Source organism: Ambystoma mexicanum, unplaced genomic scaffold, assembly GCF_040938575.1.
Source record: "Ambystoma mexicanum isolate Mex_15411 unplaced genomic scaffold, UKY_AmexF1_1 Mex_scaf90, whole genome shotgun sequence".
In the NCBI taxonomy this organism is placed as follows: domain Eukaryota; kingdom Metazoa; phylum Chordata; class Amphibia; order Caudata; family Ambystomatidae; genus Ambystoma; species Ambystoma mexicanum.
Window position 1 is genome coordinate 660,581 of NW_027182511.1, and position 23,211 is coordinate 683,791.

The 23,211-nt window shown below is 44.4% G+C and overlaps 1 protein-coding gene across 1 annotated transcript; it reads right to left on the reverse strand.

The window, feature by feature from the left end:
• Nucleotides 1-201: 201 nt before the first annotated feature.
• On the reverse strand, nt 202-759 carry LOC138563338 (olfactory receptor 2M2-like). Its single transcript, XM_069642826.1, has one exon. The coding sequence runs from the start codon at nt 757-759 to the stop codon at nt 202-204; it is 558 nt and encodes a 185-aa protein (XP_069498927.1).
• Between the last annotated feature and the right edge of the window lie 22,452 nt (nt 760-23,211).

The window sequence follows — 23,211 nt, forward strand, 5'->3', positions numbered from 1 at the left end:
TAGCAATCATAACTTGTTCAGATAAGTGGATCTAAATTACTGAAAGTGTGATTAAAGTTTCTTTAATTTGCAGGTTGGAAAAGATTGACTAAATATGTTAAATTGTTTCATCCATGAGCTGTCTTGGGAATGTTGAGAACTTCCCCATTTAAAAAAGTGTGTTTCCTCTTGACTGCACTCTTATAAATAATTTAGATATATTTAGTTTTTGAGATAGTATCCAGTTTTGCTCTGTTTTCTCCCTGCCACCTTCTTCAGGGCTAAATGCATATCTCTGTTTCTTCGGCTGTAGATCAATGGATTCAACATTGGAATAAATGAGGTGTACAGAAGAGCAAACAGCTTGCCTGTGGCTGGTGAATACATGGATACTGGGCGCAGGTGAACGCAAGACACTGCCCCAAAGAACTTACTGACGACAATAAGGTGTGAGGAGCAGGTGGAAAAGGTTTTGTATTTGCCTTCAGTGGAGTTAATTCTCATGATGACTAAGATAATGTAGGTGTAAGAGGTGATGGTGAGCACAACGGGTGAAAGAGCCATTGGGATTCCCAAAGAAAATATCACCATTTCAAGCATGTAGAGGTCACTACAGGAGAGCCTTAGGACGGCCATTAGATCACAGAAGAAGTGATTGATGATATTGGCTAGAGGAGCAGGCAGCCACGAAAGAGCTGCTAGCAGAAAGCAAATGTTCATGTTCATGATACTGGTGTACCGTAAAGGGTGACAGATGGCCACATAACGATCGTAAGCCATCACAGAAAGAAGATAGTATTCAGTGCAGGTGAAAGACATATAGGCGCACATTTGGGTCAGGCATTCAGAGAAGGAGATCCACCTGCTCCCACCTAAGAAGAAGGCGGCCAGATTTGGGAAAGCAACTGATGATTCACATATGTCTAAGAAGGACAGGTTCCTGAGGAAGAAATACATGGGGGACTTCAGCCGAGAGTCAAACGACACTGCCACAATGATGGTGATGTTTACAACGATTCTTACCAGATAAACCAACAGAAAGAAACAAAAAAGTGGAGGGTGCCATTTAGGGAGAATGGAGAAACCTAACAAAATGAATTCAGTTGCAGATGTTTGATTCTCCATTACCATGTCATGTGTGAGATGAATTCCTCAAGCAAAATAGAAACACATGAGAAGAAAGTATATGGGAATAATGTATACATAAGTAAATACCAATGCCCTGCACTCTGCAGTTACATGCCCTTATGCCACATTTTGCACCTTTCAACAGACAATACAAATACATTGAGAAACTGAAGACCACATCGTCATTATGTAATTAAAACAATGCATTCAGTAACTGCTGATAATCCAAATGCCAGCATTCCCATGCTATCTTGCTGTAGCCCAATGAACATGACTGAGCAAAACAAGACATCAACTCAATACAATGCCATGGTTTGTGACAGTCTTGTGCCAGAGATTTCGCTTGAATGTTCTCCTTGCTGTCATTCCTCTTTGCTACTAATGATCGTAATTGCTAGATCACATTTCAGATATCAGACACTCATTGTGTTATTATTATTTAGGAGGATTGTACACACATCTGTGTTCTCCCTTTTCATTGCCTCTTGTCTCAATTATTGTGGATTTAAGTATTCATTTCACTAGGGTAACCCTCTTATTTAACAGTCCCTCGTACACAACCCTACCACACAATTCTGGGATAAGAGAAAACTGTATTTGGAGATAAACATTAATTTTCTGAAGTAAAGAATTTCAGCCATTGGTTGCTCCCTTATCTTTATGCTACGTAAGTCATCACTTAATAATACAAATATAGACAGCTTGTCTACAGAAGAAATCAACCCACCTGTAAAATTCTCACTAACTTTGTAGCACACACAATAAATCCCATGAGTTAACCCCTTGCATAGCTAAAGATTATTTCTATACAATTCAATCCATCTTCTAAGCAGTGCAAAATAATACCATATTTATATGCTGCATCTTTTCTAATGTATGTTACACCTTTGCTTCTCATATACAGAATACATCCCTTATACTTTGAGTAATATCAATCCTTAACAATTCTTCATTTTCTTCAGGTTCACTAGCAAATATTGGTATCAGAGAAATGTTATACCAAAAATATTTACCCCAGATGGGGAGGTGGTGGCCACCCAGCCAATGAAGTGGCTTGGAGTGGGGGTTTTACCACACAGTACAGCCCCTCTCTGAGCCTCCTCAGAGTGGGAGGCTGCCATATTCCCTCACCGGCTTGCTATTAAGTGTGCTTCCCCTGCACCCCCTGCATCCCATCCCTCAAGCCCCCTCTTTCCACACATTTTGCCCCCCAATCCCTCCCCTCTTACCTTCAGCTTCCTTGTTGGTTGCCTGCGCCGGTAACTGTAGGGTTATTTAAAATTGCACCATTCTCTATTGGAATGTAAGTAGTTCAGCAAAGCCCTCTTTCATACGAATATCTATTATTAAAAGACAAGGCTGTCACAGGTCTTGATTTATACATTCTCTGTTAGGCTATGGAGGGTTGGCCACCGGTCCACAGCACCTAGAAGTTATTGACTCTATCTGTGAAAACACAAAGGGGTCAACTTACTTCTCTTTAGTTAGAAGTGGCTCCACGCCCTGCACAGAAATGCTTTTGGGTTGCAGGTTTCCGTTAATCATCGCTTGGCTTTAAATCTGCTCAGAAAGCAGGATACATTTCACACAGAAATGCTACAACATTCTAATTTGTTTTTGATTGGTTATAGTTTGTCTGACATTTAGCACAGTGCACAGGAAAATGCTACTTGGTGTACACTAAATGAGAACTAACCTGGGTTTGAAAATAATGAGAAAGCAAGTTGCTTTTCACACTACAATGCTAAAGAATTCTATATGGAGGGCATATATCTCATTGCATTGAGGCTGTTTATACTCACTTTTAGATGATTATTTGAAAGCACGGAGCCAGGATGGACCCTCATAGCCTCCAGATAATCACCCCCACGCCCCTTTGAAATCTGACTTATCTACCTCTAGGATTCTGCTCTGTGCAAAACCAGCTTCAGGCCTCATCTTACACAAGGCCCATAGCCATTCTCATACCTCAAGATGTCATCAAACCTCAGCACACATTCAGTTAAAAAGAGCTACCCCTTCTGCAGCCTTCAACATCCCAGAGCTCAATCCGCACTTCATGTGAATTTTGATGCAAATACTCTCTACTTTTCCACAGAGTATGCCATTTTACAAGGCAATTTCTGACTGTCGAAATCCTCCCATGTGTTTGCTTAACAGGTGGACATTCCCAGAGAATACACCCCTTCATTTCTTAAAGTGGTCATATTTTGGACATGTGACAGGGGTGTATGCTGAACACTTTGGACTCATAATCATATTTTCTTCTGTATCTTCTTTAGTTTTCCATTTCTCAGGATCATGCGAAATTCATACATAGGTGGCAAGAATGTGTACAATTACATTTATCTTTTATATCATTTATCAATTATTAAAACATATCAATATATTGTGCTTAGTCCATATTGTAGAGCAGACTCTAACGATGTCAGAATACTAGTCCTTTAAAAAAGAAAAAAAAATGTATTGCATTGATATAGATATAGCACCACATAATGCCATTTAAATGATCAGAATTATTTCTGTTGATCTGTACACCTGTACACCTCATCTAAATGCTTTCCTACAGAAAATGAATAATATGAGTAGCTTCCAAGTCCCTTTGTTTGAGTTACCTTTCCTCAAAGATGGTGCATTTTATGTCCAGACAGAGTTCAGAGCTGGCATTTAATCCCATTGACTTTCTTTGAAGCTTCATTTCTAAAACCCTCAGCTACATACCACGTGACCAACCCAGATTCTATTCAGCTAACATGAGCCCATGTTGGTGGGTGCAGCCAATTAAACATATGTTTTGAGCATGGGAATCTTTTTCAGTGCTGGTACCACTGTCTTTCTTTGATGAAAGATAAAGAGGTCGGTTTTACTCTGGATGGCCGAGATAATCCACTGGGGCTTTAGACATGTAATTTGAACTGAATGTCATCTTGTATTAGTCTGACTAAAGAATCAGCCAAAACAAGTTTTGTCAAAGCTCAAAATTGGCACATGGTTGTTTCTTAATACTTACTTCAATGTACCTAATCTTCAAGCTTTTAAGTACACCCATATATTGCTGGTATGATTTAACATGCAAGTCTTCATTAATAATTACATCACAGCAAGATTTCTCTCCCACATTTTGTATAGAACTTCAGAGTGCACTTTGCACTTGCACTGCTGCCAGGGAAGTGAACATGTTTTTCCTTTAATATTATGTCACTTCATTAGAATGAAATACATTAAAGAACACAAACAAATATTGTCAATTCTGAAACATATATTGTTCTTGGTAGCAATAAGTTTTGAAAGCTGGGAAGAAGTAGTTGTCTTCTTGCAGAAGAAAATAGAAGCTGTGCTCCATTTGAAAACACATGGCATGTTAGTTGATGAAATTAAAGGTACAATACTTTGCTTGTGTAGTTTCACATTAGAGTGACACAAGTTTTGTTTTGTTTTTGTAGATGGTAACATTTCTTACATAATATGTAGTAACAGGCACATGTCTATCCTTTGTTGCTAACAAAAAGAAAAACTAAAACATTTTATGCATCTCTATCAGATCTCGAAGGCCTAAAGAGGGGCTTGACTAACCCCCAACCCTAAGAAATGACACCTTGCCCAATCAGCAGTGAAATATTTTGGTTTCTTTGTGGGTAACGGAATGGTCCAGCCTCAGTTGGAAAAAGTCAAGGCAGTAAAAGAAACTCCCGCACCAAGACCAAGAGGGAACTGGATGCTTGTGTAGGATTATTGGGCAATTACAAGAGGTTGATGCCTAATTTTCCATCTATTATTTACTGTCTAATGCACAAAATAAAGAATGCTAAACCTCAGAAAATAAAATGGGTAAGGAAGATCAGGCAGACTTTAATTCCCTTAAATAAGAATAAGAATTCTCCCACCCCCAGCTCAGAAACGCACTCTGATATCAAGATATCCCTACTAAATACTAGGTCGCTCAACAATCATGCCCAGAACGTACATGATTACATAATCCAGTAGAATTTGGACATTTATATCTAACTGAATCCTGGATTCAAGAGCCGGTAGATCCCATAATTGACCTTACAGTGTCCCAAGGATATAACATCTTTAATGAAAACAGAGTGCAAGGGAGGACAGGAGGGGTCGCCATAAAAGCGATGTACACCTGTTTCCATTGCCTATCCACTGTCAAGGGTGTGAAATACTTCTACATAAAATGACACTAACTAAAAACAGCTACATTAACAACCTCCTTCCCTGACTGCAGACTTCAATGAAGATTTAGTACAGATATTAAACACTGGGTGACCCAAACAGATGGAGGGGCAACAGTAAAAATAATGAAGCCATCACTCTTAAAAAAGACTTAAAATCCAAAACTATTTGGTGGTCAATAACGAACCTACCACTGATAAGGGAAACCAGCTAGACTGGGTAATATCCAACAACGTTGACATTACGACGCAACAAACTCCCTGCATATGGTCCAACCATTACTAAATACAGTTAAAAATGACACCAAAAAGCAATATCAAGAAACCTGATAATACACCCAAAAAAGTTTGGAGTACAAACTTTAAAAACCTGACACCTGGCATTTTAGCACAAACTGCTACTGACATCATGACTTTAACTTCAGACGACAACTCACGTGAGGAGATCTTAACAATGTATAACAACAAATTTCAACAACATGTAGACTCGTTTGCTCCTATGAAGCAAAAACAGGTTAGACCAAACGCAAACCATCAAAAATGGTTTAACAAAGAAACAAAAAAATTGAAAAAAGTGAAAAGGAGTTTAGAAAGACGATGGTTAAAAGACCCAACGGAAGAAAACAAGCAGAAATGGAAAGAACTAGACAAACAATATAAAGAAAAATTGACTGAAGCAATGAATTTTGTTTTATAATGACCACATTTGTACATTTTTAACTCCATGGGAAAGCTATTTCAAATCCTAAAATCAGTGGAAAAGCCACCATGCCCTTCCCTTACCTTCCAACTCTGACAAGCAGACTGTGAGAAAGTCCAACTCCCCTTCCACGTACAAATTGAACAAGCTTGCAAGGCCATCGGTCTATGCCAGGCGTCGGCACTAGCACAGTCTCCCTTGAAATAATTACATTCCACTACCTTAAGGGGGGACACATTTAACTTTAATACACTCTCTCTAGAAGATACAAAGAAATTCCTCTCTACTGTTAAGCAGACTACCTGCTCAGAAAACATCCTTCCCTCGAAAGTCATTGTAGGCGCTGGAAAAATCGGGAAATTTCTCCCAGGAAGCTATTGATTGGATCTACTGTTTCCTCACGGATCGAAGTTCCAAAATACAATGGGTAGACAAACCTCCAAGCCTACCCGTATAGACTGTGGGGTACCTCAGGGGGCAAGCCTGTAACCTCTTTTGTTCAATCTCTACCTCCGCTGCCTTTGCACTCTTCTTAACAACTTAGGAGTGCTATTTACCAATTTCGCTGATAACCCACAGCTGATAGTCAAACTAAGCGGGTGCCACAGCATTGACAGCATCAAGATCTCAAATATCTATAATGTAATTGAGGCCTCGATGAAAACGAATTGGCTCTGTTTAAACGGCAGTAAAACAGAGCTTATGTTATACGGCTCTCCTCAGTCTAGGGCCAAACTCAACTCAGGATATGCATCATTCAACATGAAAAACTCTTACATACCAGTTTCTAACCAAGTTAAAACCTTAGATGTGCACCTAGAGTCGTCCCTTGGGGCCTACACTCATGTATCACACCTGAAATAAACCTGCAGGTACTACCAAAGGCTACTAAGGCACAAAAGACCTGTCCTAAATGAGAAAAAAAACTGCACCACCGTTGGCAGAGCCACAATTCTCTCAAAGCTGTACTATGGAAATGCCTTATTGCTTGGAGCCAACAAAGGCTGCATAGCCCAATGCCAAGTCATCCAGAATGACGCAGTGAGAGTCATTAAGAGGAAATCTAGGAGGGATCACATCACTGAAGATAGGAAGTCGGTCCACTGGCTAGCTGTGGAAGACCACATTACCTTTAAATCAGTTTCAATCGTTCACCACTGCCTCTATGGCTCCGCCCTGGCATACTTAAAGGAGCATATAACACCATATGAAGCAAGTTGATCTCTGAGATCAAAAGCACAGGGTCTGGTGAAAACCACTCGTGTTAAAAAAGCAAACAGACTGGGACGATTTTTCTTAATTAAAGCAGCAGCTGAATGGGACAAGCTCCCGACAGCTTTAAGACTAGAACACAACTTCTTGATTTTCAAGAAGAAACTAAAAACATTACTATTCAGATAATAACCTAGACCCTTAACTATGAAGTCCTTCTCCAGTCTTGTCTTACATTTTTGTCCTCATCTTTATGTTCCGCAGCCTGATGCCTGGGGGCTACAGCGAGCTACAAACACATAAAATAAAAACATAAAACAAAACATTTTTAAAAAGCCATCTTGTGTAGTGAATCTGTGTCACCGGGATCGGTGATATCTTCGTCCGAAAGTGTAGCTTCTGAAATCTCCCCCTCCCCCGACTCCTCACCTTCTTCTTCCTTCCAAGAACCCTTCCTTTCTTTTCTTCGAGTAGACACCTTTTTTTTATGAAGATAGGGACGACCCCGGAAGGAAGCCACCGTGCTCCCCAAGAAGGGAGAACAGGGGGCCCACCCCCGGGATCGACCAAGAGGGGAAAAAGCCTTAGGCACAAAAAACCCCTGTAGTATCGTTGGGTGTCTTGGAGATGTGGAACCAGGAGTTCTTATAAGGTAAGATTTGGTAGCAGTGGCTGGAGACAACACGTGGAGTGAAGACTCAGAAAACACAGGCAGTCCATTAAGAGGTCCGAGGAACTGGTACACAGGCTAAGTGAGGAAGTACTAATGCAGCAAGCAAAGGCAGTCCAGGGGAACAGGCCGGAGTCTGGTACACGGGAGGTCACAGAAGCAATGCTGAAGGTAGGCGAAGGAAGAGCGGAGAGAGTAACAGACCGGAAAAGGAAAAAAGCGGTAAGTGAAGATGGGAAGGTGGGAGGGGAAGCAAGATGGAAGGAGGGCAAGGGAGAATACTGCGGACCAAAAGAGAAAGGGAAAGGCAGACAGGTACAGCGGAAAGAATAACAGAAAGGATAGACAGGGTACGAGGACCCGACCAGCAGCAAGCGAGAGAGCAGCACGAAAGCCACAGGTAGCAAGCAGCACAGCCTACGGACGAAACCGGAAGCGTTGCAACGCGTCCGTGACCCGGAAGTGGCCGGTTAAAACACCGGGCCGCGGAGCGTCTAGCCAATCGGAATCAGCAAAAGGGAACCAGGAAATAGGGGGCGTGGCCGAAGCGAACGAAGCTTGGTTCCGCGTCGCCAGCGGCTCCATAGACGCCAGGAACTCGGCGGTATGACAGTATGCCCCCTCCTATACGCTCCTCCTCCGGGTTTCCCTGGATGGAAAAAGTGGTATTTGCGAAGTAGGACAGGAGCATTAATGTGTGAGATGGGTTCCCAAGAGTTTTCCGAAGAAGGGTAGCCCTTCCACTTAACCAAATATTCCAGCCTGCCCTTATGATACCTGGAGTCACAGAGTTGGGCGACCTCATATTCAGCTCGAGTGGAACCCTGGGGAATAGGAGTCTGTCTAACCTGTCGTGCCCATGTATCAGCATGAAATGACTTAAGTTGGGAAGCATGGAAAACAGGGTGTACCCTTTTTAGGTTATTGGGTAGTTTTAGGCGAAAAGCCACAGGATTGATTTTCTGTATGATCTCATATGGCCCTAGATATTTTGGAGATAACTTGGAGGGATGTACCCAACGAGGTAAATATCTAGTGGAGAGCATAACTTGGGTACCCACATCCCATCCTGGTACAGGTCTACGATGTTTATTGGCTTGAATGCAATATCGGGCTTGGGCTGACTTAAGGCCTTCTTCTACCTTCTTGTGTGTCTCTCTAAGGAGGGAGAGTGAAGAATCTACTGAAGGTACGTTAGTAGAAAGGCCCGAGACAGGAAGAATGGAGCGAGGGTGAAAACCATAAGTACCAAAAAAAGGGCTGAACCCCAGAGCTGCATGTGTGGAGTTATTATAAGAGAATTCAGCTAGAGGGAGTAGTGTGCACCAGTTGTCTTGTTGGTTGTTGATAAAGCATCTTAAGTACTGCTCCAGGGTTCCGTTCAAACGTTCAGTTTGCCCATTGGATTGTGGATGGAATCCAGAGGTGAGAGCTCTTTCAATACCTAGTCTGCTACACAGGGCCTTCCAGAACTGGGAGGTGTACTGACTACCCCGGTCTGAAATAATCTTGTTAGGTAGACCGTGTAACCGGAATATGTCTTGGAGAAACACTTCCGCCATCTTGGCTGCCGTAGGGACGCCAGGTAATGGGGAGAAGTGAGCCAATTTGGTAAATGAATCCACTACTACCATGACACAGGTGCATCCTTCAGACGGAGGTAAATCCACTATGAAATCAGTTGAAATTGTGCTCCAGGGACCCTTGGGTACAGCATTAGGTTCCAGTAGACCAATTGGTCTTTTTCGGGATGATTTACTCCTCAGACAGATGATGCATGACTGAACGTACTGCTCTACATCCTTTCTCATTGTAGGCCAATAGAAATGTCTTTGAAGATAGTCATGAGTACCAGCCACACCCCTGTGTCCTCCTAGTTTAGAGTCATGACACCAGACAAGTGCGGTTCTACGAAAAGCCGGAGTGGGTAGATAAAGTTTTCCTCCTACTAGGTAAAGACCGTTCCTGATTTCATAGGCCAGATCTTTAGAGTGTTTTTCAATTTCAAAACGACCTCCAGAATCCTCCTGTACCTGTTGAAGGAATTTAGAAATTATTCCGATAGTCCTGGACTGGGGAAACATCCGTTCAAGATTTATCTCTGACTCTGACACGTAATCACACCGGCGGGAAAGAGAGTCGGCTACAACATTATTTTTTCCCGGGATGTAAGTTATGTTGAATTCGAATTGGGCGAAGAAGTGAGCCCATCGGGCCTGTCGAGTATTGTAACACTCGAACTGTTTGAGAACCTGTAAGTTCTTATGATCAGTCCTTATGGTGAACGGGAACCTTCCTCCTTGAAGTAGATGACGCCATTCTACACAGGCCGCTTTCATGGCTAGAAGTTCTCGCTCAATAACCGAGTAGTTCCTTTGGCTGGAGTTTAGGGTCTTCGAGAAATAAGCCACCGGATGTTCTGTGCCCTGAATTTCTTGAAGAAGCACAGCCCCTATTGCGGCTGAAGAAGCGTCCGTCTCTAGAATGAAGGGTAGATGTTGGTTTGGTTGTTGTAAAATGGGTGCTGAACAGAAGGCTTCTTTAAGAGTACCAAAGCTGTCTTCTGCCTCCGTTGTCCATTTAAATGGAGTTGCAGATTTCTTTAAGAGCGAGGTGATGGGTAATATCTTTTGAGAGAAATTTGGGATGAATCTCCGGTAGAAGTTTGCTAACCCCAGGAATTTTTGTATCTCTTTGACTGAGGTGGGTGAGGGCCATTCAAGGATGGAAGACACCTTATTTGGATCCATGGAGATTCCGTGATCTGACAGAATGTATCCTAAATAAGGAATGGAGGAGGCTGAGAACACACATTTGGTGAGTTTAACCGACAACTGGTTTCTCTGTAGTCTTCTGAATACTTCCCTAACATGTTCCACATGGTCTTCAGGTGTACGAGTGTATATCAGTATGTCATCTAAATAAACCAATGTGGTTTGGCACAGGAGATCTGAGAATAGTCTGTCCATAAATCGTTGGAATACCGACGGGGCATTTACCAATCCGAACGGCATTACCTGGTATTCAAAAAGTCCGAAAGGAGTCCGGAATGCTGTCTTCCATTCATCTCCTTTCTGCACCCGGAGTAAGTGATACGCATTCCTCAGGTCGAGTTTGGTAAAGATGGTAGCACCCTGTACAGCTTGTAGGATATCGGTTATCAATGGCATAGGATACCGGTCCTTTATGGTAACCTTGTTTAGGCCGCGATAGTCTATACACGGCCTCAACTCCTTAGAATCTTTTTTTGAGATGAAGAACAGTGATGCCCCTGCAGGGGACTTGGAAGGCCTAATTAGCCCGTTCTCCATGTTGCTGTCCAGGTACTTTCGGAGGTATTGTTTTTCTTCTAATGATAGTGGAAACATCCTACCGAAGGGTACCAATGCACCTGGGGTGAGATCGATGCAACAGTCTTCAGGCCGGTGAGGAGGGAGCTCTACGGGTATCTTTTCAGTTGCCACTTCATTGAACTCCTTCAGGTAGTGGGGAAGACAGTGCACCGTTTTGACTTCGCAGCTATTAGTGGTCTTGACGGTCTCGAATCTTGGTTCTGGCAAACATTCCGATTTGCACAGTGAGGACTGAAAGCTAAGTAGGTTTCTAGACCAGTCTATACAGGGGTTGTGTCTGCGTAACCAACAGATACCCAGGATAAGAGGGAAGTGAGCAGCTCTGATAATATCGAATGTGATACTTTCGGTGTGTTGTTGGATGGATAAAGTAAGTGCTTTAGTGGTATGAGTGATCAAACCCGAGCTCAAAGGTTCGCCATCAATTCCTTCCACCTTTTGATCTTCGTTTTTGGCTATCCTCTTGACTCCATGTCGTTCTGCCCAATGGGTATCCATGAAGTTTCCTGCTGCTCCACAGTCGAGTAGTGCTAAAGCGGTTACTTCTTTGGGGCCTACTCTGAGAGAAACTGTGAGCACCATCAACCGGGAGTCCTCAGATGTTTCTGTAGAGGATACAGAAAGTGGTGCGTAGGGACTAAAAGCAGCCCCTCGGTAATGCGTCCCAATGCTTACCGAGGGCGAGCGTTTCCCGATCTTCTGGGTGGTACTTCCGGACAATCTCTTAATAAATGTAATGAAGATCCACAGTACATGCACAAGGAACCCTCCCTGCGCCGTTTCCTTTCTTCCGGTGTCAGTGGGGCTCTGGTGGTTCCAATCTGCATGGGTTCTTCTTTAGTTGTTCGTTGGAAAGGTATGGACGCTGGTGAAGGAGTCTCCATGGGAGGGGGTACGCTTAGCCTGTTTTTCCTCTTTTCTTGACGTCTTTCAGTCATCCTGAAGTCAATTCGGAGGGTAGCTGTCAGAAGTTCGGCGAAAGACGCCGGTCTTTCTATTCGGGCAAGTTCGTCCTTCAATTCCTCCCTTAAACCTCGCCGAAATATGGCATACTGAGCCTGTTCCTGCCAACCTGCCTCTGCAGCCACCTGTTTGAAAGTGGTGATGTAGGTCAGTAAATCAGAATTCCCTTGACGGATGTCAAGGAGGTCCTCCGAGGCCAAGTATGTACTCTCTGTTCGCAAAAAGGTTTGTTGAATCAGGGCCTTAAAGGCATCGTAGTCCTGTAAAACCGGGTCTGACTGGTTTACTAGAGGGGTAGCCCAAGCCAGGGCATTTCCGATCATGTGGGTGATCATAAACCCCACCTTGGCGTGATCTGAGGCGAAGGTCTGAGGGCGAAAGGTAAAATGAAGATTGCATGCGTCCAGAAATTCTTTAACCTTCTTTGGGGATCCATCAAACTTCCCTGATACTAGGGGAAGTGGAGGTAAATCGGCTAAAGGTCTTTCTCTGTCCGTCATACGCTGTTGAAGGGTGGCGTTAGCAGTCTTAAGGTTCTGCATCTCTAGACTTAGACTTTGTACAGCGGCTACGAGTTCTTGTACCTGCTGTGGGGTGGCCATCTCTTTTTGGCGTTGCAAACTGTCACCGGGATCGGTGATATCTTCGTCCGAAAGTGTAGCTTCTGAAATCTCCCCCTCCCCCGACTCCTCACCTTCTTCTTCCTTCCAAGAACCCTTCCTTTCTTTTCTTCGAGTAGACACCTTTTTTTTATGAAGATAGGGACGACCCCGGAAGGAAGCCACCGTGCTCCCCAAGAAGGGAGAACAGGGGGCCCACCCCCGGGATCGACCAAGAGGGGAAAAAGCCTTAGGCACAAAAAACCCCTGTAGTATCGTTGGGTGTCTTGGAGATGTGGAACCAGGAGTTCTTATAAGGTAAGATTTGGTAGCAGTGGCTGGAGACAACACGTGGAGTGAAGACTCAGAAAACACAGGCAGTCCATTAAGAGGTCCGAGGAACTGGTACACAGGCTAAGTGAGGAAGTACTAATGCAGCAAGCAAAGGCAGTCCAGGGGAACAGGCCGGAGTCTGGTACACGGGAGGTCACAGAAGCAATGCTGAAGGTAGGCGAAGGAAGAGCGGAGAGAGTAACAGACCGGAAAAGGAAAAAAGCGGTAAGTGAAGATGGGAAGGTGGGAGGGGAAGCAAGATGGAAGGAGGGCAAGGGAGAATACTGCGGACCAAAAGAGAAAGGGAAAGGCAGACAGGTACAGCGGAAAGAATAACAGAAAGGATAGACAGGGTACGAGGACCCGACCAGCAGCAAGCGAGAGAGCAGCACGAAAGCCACAGGTAGCAAGCAGCACAGCCTACGGACGAAACCGGAAGCGTTGCAACGCGTCCGTGACCCGGAAGTGGCCGGTTAAAACACCGGGCCGCGGAGCGTCTAGCCAATCGGAATCAGCAAAAGGGAACCAGGAAATAGGGGGCGTGGCCGAAGCGAACGAAGCTAGGTTCCGCGTCGCCAGCGGCTCCATAGACGCCAGGAACTCGGCGGTATGACAATCTGTCCTAAAAGTGCCCAATTTTATTACAGAATTTATATTCCAAACTGTTTTGATTTATTTATGTTTTGGACATTTCTATGATACCTACACACAAGTGTTTCCAGGCGCCACAAGACAAAATGGGGGCAAGAGGGACATGCGAACCACAAAAATAGAACAACACATGGTTATATTGTCCTTGTGACAATTCTACTATGCAAGTGCATGACAAGGTGGTAAGTGCAGGGGAGAGGGTTGAAGGAGAAGTACAGGAGTGGGATGCCCTAAGGGTGGGAGTGGCAAGTGCTAGGCGGGCAAGGCATCAAGTGCAAGTGGAACGAGGGGGAAGGGAGTGTGAGTGCAGTGAACAGGATGGGCCAGGTTGGGCTAGTCCGGGTAAGAGAGCTCGAAGGCAAGTGCCGGCAAGGGATGCTGGGAGGACTGGTAGGGGGGTGGTCGGGTCCCTCGATGACTTAAAAGGGACCAGGCCCCAGTCGCAGCAGCAAAGGGAGAGTTAGCATGATAGGGGGAGAGGGAAGGAAGAGGAGAAAAGGAAACTCTTCAGAAGTACCTGAAATTTAAGAAGGTCAGGCTCAAGACTGAGGGGGGCTGGGAGGCCTGTTCAGAGGGAGGAACCAGCCAAGGAAAGGGATATACCTCCCACTCTCTGCTTGGAGAACTGTTTGACCTACAGAGAGTTGGAGCCAGAGGACGGAAGGACTCTGGCCATGAGGTATTTAGCGAGGGAAAGATGGATATAGAGAGATCCCAGGCCCCAGAGAGCCTTGTGGATGAAGCAAAGGGTCTTGAATTTTATTATTGCAGTCACTGGGAACTAGTGCAGAGATGTTAGGGCTGGAGAGATGCAGGCCCTGGTTTTAAGTCAAGGATAAGTCTTGCAGTCCTATTCTGGTTTAGTTGAATGGGGCGAAGGGAGGAAAGAAGCAGATTGAGGAAGAGGCTACTGCAGTAGTCCAGCCTCGAGCGAACCAGCACTCTGGAGACATTGAGCTTATGGGGGAAGGTGAGGAAAGGTAGTGCGGGTACGGGACCACACCAACCAGTAAAATGAGTCTTACATTCGCGAATGGGCTGCAGGTTCGTACGTCTCGCAAAGCAAGTTGTAGAAGTGCTGCCCCGATCTTTCCGTGCTCTGTCCTTTTATACACATCCTGTCCCATTGAATTACATGTATAGCACGTACGCCACGTAGGCGTAGGAACGAGTTACAACTGGTTTTGCAGATCTGCAGGGCTAACGCCCTGTGGTTTTCCTGTTATTCACATTCTTTAGCGAACATATGCCGTTATCAGTTTGACCGCAAACATCCCTTGTCTCGTGTGCTTGTTGACTCAGAGCCCCTGGGGCAAAGGTTCTTTTCCATTCTACATGTCACAACATGTCGTTGGCCTCTTTGTGCGTTTTACCATATATGGTAAATGCGTTTTGTGAACCATCTGTAAAGCAGTATTCCATTATGTACAAGTGCATATAATTGAGTAATATATTTGCGATCTGTGCGAGCGAACATAAAACATAGACATCAACAATCCTCCCTTTGCTCGTACAGTGAGCAAAGTTGTCATGACACAATATTCGTTAGTTCTATTCGCTCAAGGCCTCCCATATCGGGAGGGATAGGTACTCTATCAAAAGGTTTTGGTTTTGCTAGCGTTACAATAGCTGTGGTAGCGGAGGACAGGCATGATGAACAGCAAGATATACAAATGGGGAAACATTGGATGCAGACACATATGCCCACTATTATGGCTGCGATCACTAGAAGAGGTGTGAGCAGTTTCCAGCCAAGGTCCTTCAGTAACTTAATCCACCAACTTTCCCCAGAACCTTCTTCTTGCCTAATATCTTCTGCTACTTTGTGCAGTTTGTGTATTCCATCCATAATATCATTGGAGTAGTCAGGTATATATGTGCAGCATTGAGTTCCCACCATACTACATACTCCTCCTTTTTCGGCCGTCAATATATCCAATAAATATCTATTTTGGAGGGCTACTAATCTTATTGCCTTTAATTCATAGGTTATGTTTTCAAATATGTCTGCTGTTTCGTCTAGCAAAAAGTCAACAACCATGCTTAATCTGCGTACTTTGATATGTGGGTACTTTTGGGTTCACTGCCCTTTTATGTAGGCTATGTTTTACATCAAATAACTCCTGAGGGGAATATACACGTACTGCAGGGAATATCTGGGCCACATAACAGTGACCCCTGAAGTTGGCAGTAAGCCATAGGAACGCCTGTTTGTTGCATATATATGCATACCCAGGTAGTACTGGAAACCCTCCCTGATATGTATCCAAATTCAGGGTTATGCTACATCCTCTAATTCGTGGTACGGTTTCAATTCTTCTTGAAAAACATGTCCCTTTAGGCACAAATTCTCTTGTTACTAACAACGGGATTGGATTCTTATGTACTGTGCTTATTATCATTGCTGATAGTGATAAGTTCCGTGGTACCAAATTCTTATAGAGCCCTTTCCCTTGATATATTTCCGAGCCCTTACTCTCAAAGGTTGTAGTCATACATGCATTGAAATATCGTGGTATTATTTCGATAAATACCTTATATTGCAATAGCAGGACAGTAGTTAGTAGGTAGTAGCAGGCCTCCTTTCGATCTAGAGGGAGTGCATACAATGGTACTCCTTCCGCCGCATGTCTAGGTATATGAGAACATATCCAGCAATCCGTTTTATTCAGGGCCAATCGAGTTGTTTCTACCATTTTAACAAAGGTGTTCCCATAATGCTCTTCTGGTTCATGCTGATCATGGCTATGTCTATCCTTGCTTATAACCCATATTGGCGTCATATTGGTGGCCGCTGGAGGGGGAAGTATCATTCGCATGGGGAATATGGCTTTATGTTCTAAATACCATAATAGTAAGGCTAGCACTGTGAGGATACAGAGAACAGATATAGTAACGCATACCTTAAGTTTTCTTGGGCAGACCGCTAGTTCTGTTTTTCCTTTAATTTTACTATTTTTCCCTTTTGTAACCTTTTTAGCAATTTTCTCTGCATCATCATATATATTAATTATGGGTGTCATGACGTCATCATACCCAGGAATTGGCCTGGGTGTATCATTTGTAGACATGGGAGAGATGGTAGCATATTCTGCGTCCTTACCCCAATGTGAGGCTTCTGGCAATACATGTAAGTAAGCCTGGTTAATAGGTGTATTCATATATCCTGCAGACATTTTGTACACAATAACGAGAAATATAATAGTATAATACTTATTAGCCCCTTTGATAACGAACCAGTGTCTTTATTACCCAAATGGATGTAGGTCCCACTGGAAACCGTCTTCCGATCTGTCCCACGTCTCGTGGTGCCTGTCCCAGAAGGGGAACGCCGTAGGCCTTTCAGGCTACAAGCCCGTCGTCTTCAGTAAGGCACAATTCTGCTGAAATCAACAAGAGAGTCCCACAAAGTTCATCTCACTAATGATCAAAGTTCAAAAATAGTGTCCTTACACGTTGCTTGGCACATAGATGTCTCGAGATCGTAAACGATGCACACAATGATCCGTTGCCTCTGGTTTGTCGAACTCTTTGTCGTGCTGAACAGAAGTTTTTCCGATGTTTTTTGTGAGCACCGGGGCACTTCTCTTTACATGATTGGCATGGTACCAATGTGGTTTCCCATCGACTTTTACTGCTGTCTGTGTTGTCAAAAGAACCTGGAAGGGGCCCTTCCAGCGAGGCTGTAGTCCACTTGTACGGTCGAAGGCTTTGATAACCACCCAATCTCCTGGCTGCACGTTGTGTCCTTCACCAATCAATGGGGTAGGTGCAGCCGCCGTGACCTGTGCCTTAATAGAGAGCAAGCGATTAGTTAAGGCAATACAATATTGCTGCAGTGCAGGCCATGCCTGCTCAGATAGTTTGGTCGGTTTAAGAGGAGTGCCTATGCTTGGTGCCCTTCCCATGACAATTTCAAATGGAGATAGACCATGCGTTCTTTTTGGCATAGTTCTCATACTTAACAGAACTAGTGGTAGGACATCGGGCCATTTCAGTCCTGTTTCTTTACATGCTTTTGCCAACTTATTTTTCAATACCTTGTTCGTTCCTTCGATTATGCCGGCTGACTGAGGATGAAAAACTGTGTGATAACGTTGATCAATACCCAGTGCATGACATACTTTTTTCACCACTTCTCCAGTGAAATGCGGTCCATTGTCGGACCATAGGAATCGGGGAATAGTGTACAATGGTACCCAATTCTTCAGTAAACATCTTGCAGTGGAGGTGGCACTGTTGTCTCTCAAAGGATATGCCTCCACCCACCCTGAAAAGCCACATTTCATAACCAGGCAATAACGATATTTGTTTACTGGGTCAAGCTGTATAAAATCCATAAAGACAACTTCAAAGGGGTATGATGGCAACTGGCTGTGGCCCCGCGGGGCGGTCACACCTTTCCCCACATTATACAGTACACATATTTCACATTGCAAGGTCCAATTTCTGCAAAAAGAATTCAATTTGTCATTATGCCATACTGAGCTTAGTATTTCATTCATAGTTCGAGCATTAACATGGGTAGGGCCATGCGCTACACTTACTATTGTAGGCAAATAAGCATCGGGTAGCAGCCATGTATTCGTTTTAGTATGTACCCATAAGCCATCATTCCTTTGCACACATTGTTCATCTCTGTACCAGGTATCCATTTCCTCCATTGTTGCGTCATTCTGAATTAGCTTCACTCCTTCGTCTGCTATTTCTGTTCTTTCTTCTTCTTTGACGACCAACTGCGTGCTTTCCCACCCTGTCCCCCTAATGGCTTCCTGTCTGGCTGAATAGTCCGCTAAGGCATTCCCTTTTGACACATAGTCTGTCACTTTCTGGTGGGCTGAACATTTCACTATTGCCACTTTCTTGGGTAAAGTAAGTGCTTGTAGCAAATCGCTGACTAGCTGGCCATGTTTTATTGCTGTGCCCTGTGAGGTAAGGAAACCCCTCTCTGCCCATAGCCTCCCAAAGTTGTGTGCTACCCTGTGTGCATAGGCAGAATCTGTATAAATGGTGAGCTCTGTTTCCGTACCTATTATTAGGGCCCTAGTAAGTGCAATCAATTCCGCAGCTTGGGCTGATTTCTCTTGAACTTTCCCTGTTTCCACAATATGATCTGCTGTGGTAACAGCATATGCAGCTGTTCCTTCTCCATCTGGTAATTTAAAGCAAGATCCATCACAAAATAAAAACCCATCACCTTCCTGTAATGGTCGGTCTTGGAGGTCAATACGCCCTTTGGTATATTCCTCAGTTCTTATAACACAGTCATGGAGTATCTCGGAAACAGAATGATTTGGGATTGGGAGTAAAGTTGCTGGGTTTAACACATTACATCTTTCAATTTTAACATTTGGTGCTAGCAGAATTACTCCGTATTGTGTCAATCGGGCCATAGTGAGATGTTGGGTAGATACCCTGTTTAACAATATATCAACTGCATGTGGGACTTTAATGCTTACCTTACTTCCCAATATTATCCCAGCACTTTGCTTCAATGCCACTGCTGCAGCCGCCATTGCCTTTATGCAAGGGGGAAACCCTTGTGCTACAGCATCGAGGGTAGTGGAGAAATAAGCACATGGACGTTGGCGGCCCCCTTGCTCTTGAGTCAGTACTGATACCGCACAACCCTCTTTTTCATCAACAAATAAACAAACTCTTTACAATAATCAGGTGTCCCTAACGCTGGGGCATTACAAAGTACACTCTTGATGGTCTGCAGGGATCTTTGCATGTTGTCGTTCCATGTTACCGGATCATTTATTCCTAACCCCTTTAGGGCTTCCAACAATGGTTTGATCATTACTGAGAATTCTGGAACCCAGTGTCTGCAGTAGGAGAGGATCCCTATCAGTCTTCGTATACCCCTTGCAGTGCTTGGCCCTTCTAGTGCCTGGATAAGGGCTATCCTGTCGGTTGACAGTGACCTTCCCTTTTCGGACAATTCAAATCCTAGGTAGTGCACTTTCTGTTGCACGTACTGCATTTTCTTCAAGGATACCTTATGATTGTTTACTGCCAAGTGTTTCAGAACTGCTATGGTGGCTTGTCGACATATCTGTTCAGTGGTAGCGGTTATTAATAAATCATCCACATATTGTACCAATGTCGCACCAGAGGGGAGGGGTAACTCATCCATTTGTGTTTTTAAGGCCTGGCTAAATATGGCCGGACTTTCAGTATATCCTTGGGGGGCCCTGGTGAATCGGTACTGTCGCTGTCTCAAGGAGAAACTGAATAGATAGCGACTCTCTTCTGCAATCGGAATACTGAAAAAAGCATTTTTTAGATCAATCACCGTGAACCATTTTGCTTCAACGGGTATCAATGTAAGAATGCTGGCAATATTGGGTACTACGGGATACCTGGGTTCCACTATTTTATTTATCTCTCTGAGGTCAATTACGAAACAATAGGGTATGGCTTTGTTCCCTTTTTTGTGGACCGGAAGTATCGGCGAGTTACAGGGGCTGTCATTTGTTGGTTCAATTACTCCTAAACGTATCATATCTTGTACAATTTGGTATAGCGCTTGCTCCCCTTCCTGGGCTATAGGGTACTGTTTTATTCTGGGTAACCGGGCATTTGGTTTGACCGTTATTATAACAGGGGACATTTCTAGACATCCTACGTCACTGCTATCCTTAGCCCATAATGTCTCGGGGAGTAATGAGAGTTCCGGGGCATGTGCAATATCAATAACGGGGAACATTCTTATGCTTGGTTTCCTTATTGTCATCTGTACCCCTTGTGGCGAACAGTATATGGTTGCATGCAGGGCCTTCAAAGTATCTATGCCCATCAAATTTTCCGGACACTGATCCGTTAGTAACCACCCATTTTTCCATTTAACTCCTTCAAGTTCTGCTTCTATTACCTTACTGACAGGTGTAGTGATTGGGCTCCCACCAAACCCCACAGAAGTTTTGCTGCAACCCGATAGTGGAACTTCAGGTACGGACCTAATGTTTACAGAGCTATTGCCAGCCCCAGTATCAATTAGGCATTTAACATCTTGGTGAGGTCCTATTCTAATAGCAGCATATGGCCTCTTCTGATCTATGGGGACTATTACCGTACCTGTTGTCCCACCTCGGTCCCGTCAGTAGAAATTAGCAGTTGCGTCCTGATAGTCATCGTTATAGAATACTCGCTCCTCACAGTGTGATCCTATGCATGCCTCTCCCTCTGTTTGATTCATCTGTCTAGTTTGCGTTGTTATACTATTCGTTTGTGGGCCTTGTAGGGGAACATCGAAGGTGTTCACATAAGGCGGGGAATACTGTCTGTCGTCTGCATTCGGGCCCCTACCTCGTCCCCGCCCTCTGGGTGCGTAATTACCTTGGCTGTCCGGATAACCTCGTCCCCTTCCTCTCCCACTTAGGGGACATTGTGCTTTCCAATGCCCATGTTGTTTACAGAAAGCGCATGCATCCTGAGGCAGTCCATCCTGCCTCCCATATGTAATGTTCTGGTTTCCATACCCTCCCCTATTCAAGGACTGTATTTGGCCCCCTCTTCCCATAGTGTATTGGTGACTCGGGGTTTGTTGCAGTTGTTGTAACAGTACTTTTGTCTTTAAGTCCTTTTCTTGTCTGACTTTTGTTTGACCCTTGACCCTTTCTCCTCTTTCATAATACCTTGCCATTTCCAGAAGTTCTCGGGGACTTCTCGATTGCCATGTGCTCTCAGATTCTCTAATACACTTTTGAATAGGACTTAATAATCCTTCTACAAAACTGGTTGCAAAATATCTTTGGCCAGTTTCTGTTCCTAGGTCCAAACCACTATGGGCCTTAAAGGATACCTCGAACCGTAAGAAATATTGGGCCACCCCTTCTGCACTATCTTGTGTCACAGTCGATAATTTTTCCACATTCACATCATATGGAGGTAGAATTCGTTGCAGTGCCTTGAGCACGTTCATCCCGTGTTCCTTGAGACTATCGGGATATTCCTGATGTAGTTTTCGGTCCTTATCTGCCTTCACTATATCCCCCCATTTCAATAGATCACTGTCTAATATATTTGCGATCTGTGCGAGCGAACATAAAACATAGACATCAACAGTAGAATGCCTCTGAAGAGGTGCAGCTGAAAGTTGGACTTCTTGGCAAGGACTTTGATGTTTGGAGAGAAAGAGAGAGAGGAGTCAAAGATGATCGCAAGGATTTTTGCCTCACAGGTGGGCAAGGGGAGGGGACCCATGGAGTCCGGCCAGAGAGTTGGGCGGAAACAAGGATCAGGCATCCCCATGAGAAGGATCTCTGTCTTACTGGCATTAAGGCAGAGAACATTGGCAGGGCACCATGACTGAATAGCAGTCAGGTATGAGGGAGGAGGCAGAGGGGTTAGAGCATGATAGCTTGAAAGAGAGCTGTGTGTCATTGCATAACACTAAAAGTGAGGGGAGAAGGTAGAGATCAGGTGGGCCAGAGGGGCCAGGTAGATGTTGAAGAGCCATGGCGATAGGATAGAGCCCTGAGGGACACCACAGGTAGAGATTGATATAGAGAAGAGCAAAGGGCCCAATTGCACTTGGGATGGTCTGCTTGAAAGGAAGGAGGTAAGCGATGCCAGTGCTTAGTCTGTATTGCCTAAGGTATCATGGACACCGTTTATGAGGATGGAGTGGTTGAATGTGTCAAAGGCAGAAGAGAGATTGAGGAGGATCAGAACAGAGGGAATGTTAGAGTCCAGATTAGAGAGTAGGTCCTCACGGGTGTTCAGGAGAGCAGTGTCTGTGCTTCTGGATGGTATGCACCGATATAAATGTGGCAAAAATGTTGCCTATACAAAAAAAATGCAGTGGTTTGACCCGGTAAATGTGAACCCTGTTATACCATTTAAGGGGAGCAGGGGTTTCGGGGGTGTACCCCACCTCCCTTAACTGGTATAATGGGTTTAGGTGTTGCGGGGTGTCCTCTGCATCCTTTATATGGATTGCAGCGGCAAAACTACAGCATTTGTGCCGCAATATTCAGTAACCACAGCAATTCTTGCAGCGATTTTAACACATGGAACCCTCTGGATGTCCTTAAACTGGACTGATAGTCATGAAGGCAGCCAGCCACTTTGGTGTGGAGGGTCAGTTGGGGGATGATCACCTTCTCCATGCGTATCCCCAAAAAAGGGGTGATACAGATAGGATGAAAGTTAGCCAGAGGTCAGCAGGTGGCTTTTTTTAGGAGAGGATGCAGAAGGGAGTGCTTAAAGGGTTGTCGGAAGGAGTCAGTGGCAAATAAGTGGTTGCAGATGTCAACCAAGGCTGGTGCCAGAGAGGTGATGTTGCCCTTGATGGTTTTTGAGGAGCAGGGAGTGGACAACTATAGAGATCTCATCTGGTGCAATGGGAGAGAAGGAGGACAGTATGGGGAGGGAGAGTGGCCAAGGGATGCATTGAAAGTGGGACTTGGAGCAGTTCTCTCTCACACTTATGATG

Bases quoted from the DNA above. Each gene is read 5' to 3' on its own strand.
- LOC138563338 (XM_069642826.1), bottom strand. From the start codon at position 759: ATGGCTTACGATCGTTATGTGGCCATCTGTCACCCTTTACGGTACACC.